This window comes from Caretta caretta, chromosome 1 (assembly GCF_965140235.1).
Source record: "Caretta caretta isolate rCarCar2 chromosome 1, rCarCar1.hap1, whole genome shotgun sequence".
NCBI lineage: Eukaryota > Metazoa > Chordata > Testudines > Cheloniidae > Caretta > Caretta caretta.
Window position 1 is genome coordinate 333577107 of NC_134206.1, and position 12666 is coordinate 333589772.

Below are 12666 nucleotides of genomic sequence, written 5' to 3' on the forward strand. Positions count from 1 at the left end.
CTAGATCTCAGGATGCTCAGGGTAATTAATTTTCTTTACATTTTAGAGATGGGCCTTAGCTGCAAAGTATGGTCTCAGATCTGGGTTTCAAGCACCCCAAAGTTTAAAGAGCTTCAACTCTGAGTTTGGTTTTGCCCATTTTAACACTTTGTAATGTTTTCAAAACTCGGATTAGGAGACTGATTTGATTTTAAAATTTCCTCCCTCCACCCCCCCCCCCCCAATGTTCCAGAGTGATCTGAAGTTTTGGTTCAGACCTCTATTATAATTAGTGGGTTTGTTTCTAACAATATAACAGTTGAATAATAAAACCATACTCTTATTCACCAACAAAGTATTTTTCAATCATAATTTTGTTCCTTGTGAATTTTACTCACCCTCCCTACTACCAAACAAAAGAAAAGCTTTTCGGAATTCATCTTTCAGTAAAAGACCCCATAATCTTTTAAGTGTCTCTGGTCATTCCCCCAGCCACTGGTCATTCTGTCTCTCTTGAGGATATATTGTGGTATGGCCTGAGACACAGTGTCCAAAGACACATTCCAATTGGCCAGTGGCTGGGCTTTTTCACTTATGTCACCTGTGCAGCAACACCTGACAATGCACAGATGAAGCATCATCATCAAAAAACTTCACAAAACAAAGCTGCTATGTCCATTATGGGTATGGGAGAGAGAAAAGTTAACAGAGGAAGGGGAACAAAGACAGTTAGGGCTGGAAGAGAGGTACTAGTGGCAGGTGGACAGAGGGAAGCACTGAGGGCAAATATATCAGAGATTTAGACAGCCTACTCTTCCAAAATGCCTTTTCTGCAGCAGTTTGTGGCCTGCAAGCTACTTTTAACCCACTTGCCAGAGTAAAAGCTAAACTGGGAGTTGCTTTTGGTGACCAAATATTAAAGGGGAGAATCAAGACACCTGCTATGGTAGGCAGATAGAAGATAGTTTTGGAAAGGTCAGAAATGTGCGTATATAATAGGGTTTGGGCAGCTGTGGGGTGAGAGAAAAGCCATGCCCACTCCTTCCTTTTCCTTTCCTCGGTCATATAACAAACCTCCTTTTCCTTCTTTGCTTGCATGTGCTGAACACACTTGTCTGGTTCAACATAGCACAGGTGCACCTGCCCTGCTTTGTCAGTAGTCCAGCTGAAGTCAATGCTTCACATGTTAAGCATGCACTTAAGTGTTTTGCTCGATCACACCAGCCTTGTAGGATCAATCCCTCAACCACCTGATCAGCAGCTTATTCAAGAGGACAAAAACATTGTTTTTTGTCAAACCAACTGGGACGTTGAGACAGACCCTGGAAATATTATAAATGATAATTATTTGTATTTTGGCAGTGCCGAGGAACCCCAGTCATGGACCGGGACCTTATTGTGCTAAGTGCTGTACAAACGCAGAACAAAAAGTTGATGCAACATTCCTGTTATTCAGGGAACATGGTCACCATAGAACAGTTTGATCATCCAAAATTAGCTTTTCTAATAGAAAGTGAGTTGGAGAGGGATGGGGGATGGGAGTACAAAGGGCTCAAATAGTCCATAGAGCTTTAAAGAAAGGCTAATATAGCTATCAAAATAGTACAGAAATATACATCAATTGGAAAAGGCAAACAAATGGGTTAAGAACTGCATTTGTGGAGGAGCAGAATAATGAGTTTAAGGAACATGCATTTTTTTATGTTGGGAGTTCTTCATATGGTACCAAACGGAGAACAATATGAGATAAACTATTTCCATAACTTTATCGAATAAGATCTTTCATAATGTAATATACATTTCCATCTGTGGACGTTAGGATCTTGTTTTACAGGGAGAAAAGGGATTTCCTTATTGCCCATATTTATTTCTCATACATATTGCATTTCAATTGCATGTAACGAGATGAACAGATAACCTTAAAATTTGACACTGGTTTAAATCCTGCATGTCATCTTAAATCTTAATGTACTGCTGTTAAACTGCAGAAGGCAACATGCAACTCAATTTTCTAACAAGAGTCACTGAAACAAACATTTTAAGGCTAGATGTGATGCCAATGATATAAATGGATCTACAGTAGCTAATCTGGAAAGCAGAAGATTATGCATGTTTTATAAAGAACAGTTCTTATACATAGGACAGAAATAATGAGCTTATAACCAGTTCATGGACAAGAAGAATACAGACTTGGATTCAACAGTTGTTCCAGCATATTTATACTTTGCTTATGCAGTGTTTAATCACAATGTACGTGTGTCTTTACTGAGGTCTATGTTTTAGTGTAACCTCAAACCTATTTTTTTTTAAAGTAGGGTCATCTTGATAAATGATAGTTACCTGTATGCCAAACTAACCATCCATCCTTCGTTAGTTTGCGTTGGGATTCCATTTACAACTCTCAAATGTTTTGTTGAGGCACAAGAAATGACAGTATCTGAAAGCAGGTCCAGAGATCACATTTTACTAAAAACAGCGGGAGGAAACCTGTACAGTTGCACATAAGGACCACAGAAAGGTCAATTTTTAAGAAACAGATTTTTTTTCTCTCAGAGCTACTAAAAGCATTCAAAATTACATCAGTTGGAGTGGCAGTAGGCCATCTAATATTTAAACAGGCTGCTGGCATGAAAACATTTAAATAGTTTTATTGTTGAAATTCATATAATTATATAGCTAATACTGAAAGCTAGCACCATACCTCACCAGTTGGAAGAGTGAGTTTAAAAATGTATATCACAGAACACCATAAAGGTATCAGCTTGCCAAGGAATTTTAAGTGTTTCTTTTGTAAATCTCATTTTCTTAAGCCTAGAAGTAATTTGCTTTCTTTAGCTGATATTGTGGCATGCCAATCAGAAAGGATTGGCTAGTTTTAAGGAACTTATTCCTTTACCTCATACATATACACAGAACACTCAAAGAAAGAGGAACTATCATAATGGGACATACAGTATATATGTAACAATTACTTACGATCTAAATTGGTTGTGGTAGGAGTTGTATCACCTTCACCTAGCAGACACACAAGACGTCCATAACAGTGAAAAATAAAAGAAAGTCTAAAATTAAGAGGAGTCATAACAGAAAAATAAATGCTATGTTATTGATTTTAATAGTTCACAAAGATTAAGGCTTAAATGAGCTTTGGAAAAGGCCACAAAGGCATAGAGGCAAGGAAGGGGGTAGAATTTAATTTCAGAAAAAATTTAGCAACATTTAGAAATGTTTATTTCACATTTTTCCTCTTGGCTTAATTTTGGATACATCTGAACTACACGGACATTTACCAATGCATGCATCTGGTTTCACATAAGCATCGGCCAATACTAATAAATAAGGCTGGTGTTATGAAAAGGAGTTACTTGTCCAAATCCAACTGACTTTCCAAGGAAGTTGGGTTCCTAACCCTAACCCTCTGGAAAATCTAAATCTTATTTATATATTGATATTAGGGAAAATTTATCTGAAGCCAAATTTGTTATCTGAAGATCAACTCAAATCCAGTTATATTTTTTTAAACTGCTTAAGCGTTGTTCAAGTTAGGAGAACTTTCACCTGTAACTCTGGGGTTTGAATCCAGAAATAGCACTGCCAGTGGTGACCAAAAATAATTACCATTGCCACATAGCCCACTAGGGCTTGCTGTAAACCAGGAGTTGCTAACCTGAGCCTGAGAAGGAGCCAGAATTTATCAATGTACATTGCCAAAGAGCCACAGTAATATGTCAGCAGCCCCCCATCAGCTCCTCCACCCCACTCCTAGCGCCTCCTGCCCACCAGCAGCCCCACGATCAGCGCCTCCCTCTCCCTCCCCGTACCTCCTGATCAACTGTTTCGTGGCATGCAGGAGGCTCTGAGGAGAGGGGGAGGAGTGAGAGCATGGTAGGCTCAGGGGAGGGGGTGGGAAGGGGTGGAGTGGGAGCAGGGCCTGTGACAGAGCGAGGGGTTGAGCAGTGAGCACCCCCTGGCCCACTGGAAAGTTGTCGCCTGTAGCTCCAGCCCCAGAGTCGGTGCCTATACAAGGAGCCGCATATTAACTTCTGAAGAGCCGCATGTGGCTCTGGAGCCACAGGTTGGCCACCCCTGCTGTAAACAATCCAAAAGTACTAATAATAAAATCAAAAGCTGAATAGATTTGACATTTGTTCGACTATTTCTTTTCCTCTACACTGACAAAACAAAAACAAAACACCTTTTACACAGTTTCTTTACTTTCAACAGATATAACAACACCTGAATCAGAGGATCTCCTTCTAAGGGCTGGTCTACACCTAAAACTTAGGTTGACCAAGCTGTATCACTTGGGGTGTGAAAAATTCACACCCTTGAGAGACCCAGTTGAGTCAACCTAAGCCCCAGTAGACACCACGAGCTCAATGGAAGAATTATTCCATCAACCTAGCTACTGCCTCTCAAGGGGATGGATCTACTACAGCAAAGGGGAAACCCCTTCCTTTGCTGTAGCAAGTATCTACGCTGCAGCTGTGTGGCTGCAGCAATGCAGCCATACTGCTGTAGCGCTTGTATTGTAGACAGAGCCTGAACATGGCTGCAGGGTTAGGGGCTGAAAAAATGCTGCCAGTTGCTCCTAGGAATTAGTGTGATTTTCTTCCTAACTCCTAGAGTGCATAGGGACACATTTCTGCCTTAACCAAGAGCCTATTTTACTCTTGAAATGTTCTCTCAGGTTATGAAGCATTTCCAGTTTTAAGATACAAAATGAAGATAAACATCTTTCAAACTTAAATGCGAATTCCATAATTCGCATCGTGAACTTTTCCCCCCACTAACTCTCAATTAATTTTTCCAATCCCTTTTCTTTATGTTTATTTACACCATTTAATTTTAACATATGATCTGTCTGAAAATGACTTCCACAATATTTGCCAAGAGGGGGAACATTACATCATTCTCTAAAAGTTTAAAGGGAGTACCCCATACACATATCTGTGGTTTTATTCCATATATAATGTATACTGTGTTTTGAGATGTAAAAATTCACACAGAGAAAAACACACATGCACACACACACACACAAATAAAAGGCAATGAGTTTGTACTTTCTTGCTTCATATTTAAGACCATCAACTATAGCAAATGAGTATAATGGTGAATAAACTCTTTGTACACTGAAGCAAAGATTTCTTTAATATTTGTCTCCTTTGATCACTTGAGTTATTTAAGTAGTCCTGTAGAAATTTGGGCAAATTATGCTATCCAGGTACTTATATGAACCCCACTTTCCCCCAGAATCTGAGCACCTCATGCTCATTTATGTATTTGTCCTCCCAACACCCCTATGAGGTAGGCAAGTGTTGTTATCCTTTTACAGATGAGGAACTGAAGCACCAAGAAGCTAAGTGATTTGCCCAAGGTCACATGGGAAGTCTGTGGCAGACAGAAAAGGGAATTGAACCTGGGTCTCAGGAGTTCCAGGGTAACACCCTAGCCCCTGAATCATCATTCTTCCTCTCCTTGCTTGACTATCACTGGTAATCTTGCAGTGGGCAGGATTCTTTCATCTGCTACAGCCCTTTTGTCCTGCTGTGGCAGCATAAATGAGCCTTGGAGCCAGTCAAGGGAGAATCTCCCTGGCACAGGCTTTGCACAAGGCATTTTCTCCCCATTGCCCCCAACTAATGCACAAATTATTCATGATAAGAGTTTAAGTTTTGTGGTGCCACATGTAACAGCCAGAACAAAGACAAATGTATGTTAAAAACAAGATAGCCGACATTATACAGCTGACGGTAATTCCCAAGTTGCAAGGCATCTTCAGTGCTTACATCGAGAAACTGGGCAGTAGTCCCAGGGAATGAGAGGATTGCTTGTGTAGCACCAGGGACCATGAGCATCATCATCTGGATTGCGGCAGTAGTTTTTCTTCAGTTTGCTAATATCTGGTTCCCTGAATACTGGTATGTGCCTACAGAAGAAAACATGCTACCAATAAGTATGTTGCTATGAACATTCATTCCTAATTTTAAATGAATTCACATGGACTATATTCAAGCATAAGAACTGCAGGGAGGGTTGCAGAGTTGCTTTCTAGTTGCTTCAAGGAGTGGCAGGACAATTAATTTCCTCAGCTCGATATGAAGAAACCTAGCACAAAGCTCCGTATTCAGGCAGTGTGCTCAATGGGAGGCTTTGGGCCACATTAAAGAGCAAATCATATTTCCTTTCAATTAGGTGGGAGTGGCTGGTGAATCAGGATTCCACGTTCCACACCAGAGATCAGAAAGAGGCCTAAAAATCCACCCACATGCCTTAAAGATTCCGCTCGTAGTGTTTTCAGAGTATGCATGCACACACGCATACATGTGCATAACAACAGGACTTCTCTTCCATCTAAAACTGTAGAGATTTTCTACTTATGCTGATGAGAATGGGATGAGCCAATCAAATCAAACAGTTTACAGGTCCCAATTAGAACAGACATATTTGTACATGCAGATCATGACAAATCCCTTCAATATAATGGGTTAATAACAGCAGTCAACACAAGTGTATAGCAATTCACGTATTGTACAGTGAGAAATAACCAGACAGTGACTACACAAACTAAACACACAGCACAAATCAGAGAGCAGCGAATTGCATTACTGAGGTAGAATAGTTTAATTAGGGGCCAGTAGCTGCGTGGCATCCCTGCACGCTGAATGGCTGAAACAGTTCAATTTGTGATTAATCTTGTGAGGAGGGTGTTGTACCTTTAAGGCATCTGCACTTTTTGCTGTGGGAGTTATTTAGAGTCCCTTTCTGAGCAAGCTGAATTGGTGCTTAGAATACAATTGAGCTATGGACAGCCCGGAGAGCTCTTATTCTTGCTTTGAACCTTTCTTGGGTTGTTTATCCATTTTCATCTTAAAACCAACTTGAAACTATGCCTGTTAAACTGAGTTGCCTTTTTCACCACCAATCATCTTGGCTTCCCATTGCAGTCAATGGGACCTGAGGATGCTCAGCAGGGAGCACTCAGCAACTAGCAGTACTCATCCTTAGGGAGCAACTATGCTACATTCCCTACCCTCCTCGCCCACAACTTTAAAGGGCAGAGTCGGGAAAATCCCAGGCATTGAATGTACGGGCTATGAGATCCCAAAGTCTGTAATTAGTGGCAAGCCTGAACAAAGACACATTGTACAATATACTTAAATGTTGACGGAAATTATGCTGGGAACTCCAGGGGATATTTTGAAGTGTTTGCATAAGACAGTGAGGTGCAAATTGGAGGTGATGTTTGTACAGGACTCATTTATGTCTTGTAGCTACACACCTCCTTAAGTCATCAATATTCTTGTCCCACATAGAGCATGTTAATCCAGATCTTGTTTTAGATAAATTCCCCATGTAATTCTTGCCATTCCCACGATAGCAATCTGGAAAAAGAATATTGAGAAAAAGAAATGTTGAAGGAACTTGTGCAATAATGAAAAGAAAGTTGTTCTTTTACAGCAAGCATCCACATAATTAAAGATAATCAAGTGCTATATTTAGCAGACACTATACAAGATAAAGCAAATATAACCAAAACCAGAAAACAAATTAATGAGGGAAAGTCAACCTTTCTGAAATTAGATGATATATCCCCTTCTTAAGGCCTAGGGTCTTAACTATAGTATGCAATAACTTACTTTTACTGTGTCTTTCTTAGATAAATTGGAAGCTTTTCAGTTGAAATATAATTTGCTTACAGTTAACTTAACAGGGTCACTGCAAATTATTCTACTTCTAAAAGCTGCCAGAATATGTTGTGCTCTTTTTAAAAAGTCCAGATATCCTCAATAGAACTGAGAACAAAACTTCTGAACTCATTAAGGAGAGGTTCTGGATTTTGGCAGCAATAGATACATTGGAGTTTTTCTGTTCTCTGGCATGGCCAAAGAGTAGTGCACCTTCAACTTAAATACAATTTAAAAACATGCCTTGATAATGAAGCATAAATTATGTTTATCGTATGATGTGCTGTCACCAAACATGTATGTGTAAAAATAATTTGAAATGGTCAATAACATAAGACTTTATGTATAAAATGATTGATTTGAATGGTCAATATTTTAATTCCAAACAGACTCCCCCAACACGCTTTTGTTTTTTGTTTTTTTACAAACACAAAAAAAAAGGAGGCAAAATTTAATCCTTGTTAATACAAAAAAATCCAAGCCCCTTATCCCACCAAAAATCTTAATGGAATGCTAGGATAAATGGAATAAAGCTGATATCTTTTCTTATGAATTATTCTAAAATAGGGTCAAAGCCTGAGCATGCTCTACAAGATGCTGAATGCGGTCAACTCCCATTGATAACAATGCATCTTGCAGGATCAAGTTGACATATAGCAGAGATCTAATGGGAAAATATCTGTAGAAAATGTATGTAATGTTAAAGCTTCAGATTAGAATGCTTCCTGATTTTGTTTAAAATTCACACCTATCTGGGGTAGGTTGCATGTTATTGTCTACATTCATTTCCCGGTGGTCAGGAGTCCACATTAAAACAACCAACCAACCATACATCAGATCTGGTAGCCTTGTTGGCAATTTCAGCAGAGAGATCAAGACATAGCTAGGCCTGGAGAATGATCTAGGGATGGTCCCTCCATCTCAAGCAGAAAACACAATGGTCCAGATCTTCAATTGGTGTAAAATGGCACAGTTCCTTACTTTCAATGGAGCTGTACTGATTTATATCAGCAGAGGATTTGATACAATAGGGCGTCAGATGGGGGAACACTTTCACTGTTGCTTCCTTTGCCTGACTAGAGGGACTAGGCCAGATTCAGAACTCATTTATATGACTGTAAAACCAATGAAATTCAAATGAAGCCAGTGGAGTTGCTCTGAATTGCATAGGTGTAACTGAGATCAGAATCAAGGAAGTCAGTCTGGCATCTTGAACTTAAAATATTTTATCTCCTTTGTATCAGTTACCTTGTTCATTTGACACATCACACTTAGGTATTTGGGAGCAATAACCGATCCGAATGTTTGGGTCAGTAGTAAAACACCAAGGTGACTCCGATCCATCTGGATTTCGGCAGTAGTTCTCTCTTAAATCCCTATAAAAATAAATATGCTATTTTATATTAGGCATAACCTAAAACTGCTGTGTTCTATTGCTTTTTCTATTACAAGGTAACAATAATAGAGGCTCCTTGAGGTCTGTATGTTCTTGATCAGTATTTAGTGCTGAGAGATTTAGGTGAGACAACAAGAAAGCAGGTACTAATAAAGTAAAGCAATTGTAACTGGAGTATGGTTAAAGGGGAATCATCTCCAGTAGATCTATGTTTTGACTAGCTATAGGATTTCACTTTAAGTACAATAATGTTTTAAATGTAGTATATTGCCATATGGGAACTTCCACCATTTTTTTCAAAGCTTTCTCTGATTACAAAATTCTTGCATGGCATCAGATACACCTGAAACCTATTAAAAGTATTTAAAAAAATACAAACCATGCCATAGCATTAAAAATTCTCAGTACTTTGAATGGCTCTGTAGAATGTTCAGAAATGGTGTCCTGTAGTTTCTCGTTGATTTAATTAGGAAACTGAATCTTAATATATGAAAAAATTGTGTTGAAATCTTAAACAGGTGTTACCTTTTGAATAGGAATCTAATCACAAGGGAGTCACTCTTTAAAAATCTCTCACAGCTTGAATTAAATAATCAAACTTCTCAAATGTAAGTTTTATTCTCTTTTCTCCTGAAAGCTGTTCTCACTTTCTTTGCAATTTCACATTCCACAGTATTTTCCCATCTGCAACAGTCATTGATAACTGACGTTATAATAAATAGGCCTGATCCTGTAACCCTTATTCACATGGGTTTTCCTCAGTCACACAAGCAGTTCCATTGACTTCATGAGGGCTACTAGCATGATTAATAACTACTCATATGAGTAAGGCCTGCATATCAGCCCCATTATTGTTTTCAAGGTGAACTGTTACAGGGCTACTTTTTTACAGGAGATTGTGAGAACAGTACATTAAGCCTAATCTTACAATAGTAGTGACTCAGGCAAAATGTCAAAGACTCAATTGTATTTTGGCTGAGAAAACACTTCAGGAACAGCTTCACCGATTGTCTTTCAGGTGGGCGCAGGAAGGTCCTGCTCAAACATCTATGAGATTTATACAGGAGATTCAGGACCAGTTCCAATTCTATTCCCGCACTGAAGTCAACAGAAACGCAAAAGGTTAACATGTGAGTGATTTAAACCCAATATTCTTGCCCAAGGAGAGAATGTTTTTAGCTTTACGCCTATATCCAAGTGACTCCAATTATTGTTCATTTTACTGATAACTCTCTAAAGGATATAACACACATTAAACAACCCTGACAATGCCCCAGGTCAATGAAGGGATTGACGCAGCAAATACAAGTGTTTTGCCCAAAACTACAGAGCAAGTGCTTCTCAGAGCCAAGGTTAGAACTCAGGCTGGAATCTCTTCCACTCAAGTCTTGTGCTCGGGCCAAGGGATCAGTGTCATTAAATCTAGACAAGGTAATGAAAATACACGCTAGAAATGTAATCATTAATGAGGGGGAAATAGAACTGACAAGACAACAAAATAAAAAAAGTTAACTCCATAAAATATTATAAATGTCAAGTATCCACAGTGAGATTGTTTAGCTTAAAAGGGGGGGGCACCAAGATTAAGTTACTTCTGAATATTAAAACTACAGATAAACAATTGTCTCCTTCTAAGAAACAGTGATGCTTTATTAATGGGATTTAGGCCACAGTATTGTAAACACACATGTACTTAACTTTGAAATCAGTCTACTCATGTGGTCAAAATTAAGCTCATGGGTGTTTTCAGGATAAGGGTCTTCAGTGTGTAAAAACAAAGACAGCCTTGAACCAATTCATCTGTGACCCATAATAACCCATAATTTTTGTTTTCAAAGAGTAAGAATTATTTATAGCACAGTCTTGCAATATTCGTGTAGTTTCCAATGTCAGAGGCAACAATGAACATGTCAGCATGCAGAGTAATGATGATGATGATGACAATATTAAAAAAGTAGTAACCTTTCTTTGAATACCCGTTGGCGACATGAATGTCTAAATTGCAGGAACTGATCTCTGCCCTGTAATCTATGACACCTGCACACGCTACTCACTTGCACTTGAAGTTTTCTGGAGTGATGTTGTGCTGGTGAGGAAACTGGGAGACCCAGTGCTGACACTGGACTCCACTCCATATGGTGTTCATGGTACCTCGGTAGCCCTCACCTTGCCCCTTGATGCACTCTGTCATTTCTATGGCAGCATCAGTGATGTTCACAATGGTCTGAGCTGTAAATGGAAAGAAAAAGAGTGGTTTCCTTTTCCTAAGAGTGAGTCTGGTGTTAGTGTACTGCAGTTCAGACTCTATAGCTATTCAAATCCAGGGCCTCTGATGACATTGTCAGTGATGGTCAAGTCTAACAACTCTAAAACAATTAATTTCCTCTTTAAACTTTTACAAGACCAACGAGATTCTCTGTGGCCTCAGGGACTCATGTTAGCACATTTGCTTTCAGGATTAGGGCATAAAATGTCTGAAATATATAAGGGCTCCTTTGTAAATCTTGCTGCACAGAGAGATACTAGGTTGTTTCTACAGCAGTCAGTGTCAGAGTCATATTCTTAGTTATTATAATCCCAATCCTGAAAGTATTTACACACATTCTTAATTTTACCCAATTGAGTAGCCCCAATGGGACCTCCCACGTGTTAAAGTGAAGCCTATGCATAAATGTTTGCAGGATTCAGACCCTAATGTAGGGAGTTTTTTTCCAACGTACCCAAAATATCAGTGATGGATTAGTGAACAGTACTTACCTAAAAAGCAATAAATCTTATTATTAGCTAATGTCCTAAAGCTCCTTTAAGCTACTCATTTTATGCTTCATAAAGTTAAGAAAAAGAAGTGCCCTAACTTCTGGAAATTTGAGATCAGAATTCTCTAGAGAGAGATAAATATTTTCAAGACCAACAAATGCATCAGATTCAAGATCTTTCACAGATGTCAATATGATCTGCATTAATCCTAGTCTGGGCTGTTTTGAACTAAATTCAGACAAACAGTGGCTTCTCAAATGAGTCATTTCAAATGCTTGAAAGCCTCTTTATATTTCCTGTAATTGAAAAGTTGATGGAAAAGATGTTGTAGCACAAAAATTATTAATTAATGCAAAACTAAACACACTACGGTAATGTCAGTGTCTTCCAAATGCCCCCCAAAAAACATGTTTGAATAATTATTCAAGAGTCATTTTGTAATTGTTGCAAATTGGTATTTGTTCATAGTCTGATGAGTAATTTTACAAGTTAATTTACAAGGTATAGTTTTCAACTGTAAATATGTTAATAAACAGTCTCTAAATTAATTTTTCTATGTTCCAGGAATTAGAATAATATAGATGTGTTCTATTGATAATGTCATTCATTCTTAGTGCATCAGTAATTCCAGCCAGATCTCCTAATTCGCAAAGGGAATGGATCTCAGGAAAACGAAATGTTATAACATAGGTTTCTGTATGACTTATTTTCAAATCCCTCATTTTAAAGATCATATTAATATCAGTCAATAACATCAAGATGCACAGTGGTACTATATATATCTCTGTGCTAGAACTCTAAATTTCTCTTTTATTCATCGTAGGATGCTTTTACCTCTGCTTCATA

The 12666-nt window shown here is 38.5% G+C and overlaps 1 protein-coding gene across 2 annotated transcripts in view; it reads right to left on the reverse strand.

The window, feature by feature from the left end:
- Window positions 1–12666, reverse strand: part of HGF (hepatocyte growth factor) — a 79044-nt gene that overhangs the window by 10951 nt on the left and 55427 nt on the right. For both annotated transcript variants that reach the window (XM_048836496.2, XM_048836495.2), the window contains exons 8-13: window positions 11118–11292; window positions 8916–9043; window positions 7262–7364; window positions 5769–5908; window positions 2956–2994; window positions 2320–2416 (exon numbers count right to left, since the gene is read on the reverse strand). In XM_048836496.2, coding sequence (XP_048692453.1) covers window positions 2320–2416; window positions 2956–2994; window positions 5769–5908; window positions 7262–7364; window positions 8916–9043; window positions 11118–11292 — 682 coding nt within the window. The remainder of the gene's footprint in view (window positions 1–2319; window positions 2417–2955; window positions 2995–5768; window positions 5909–7261; window positions 7365–8915; window positions 9044–11117; window positions 11293–12666) is intronic.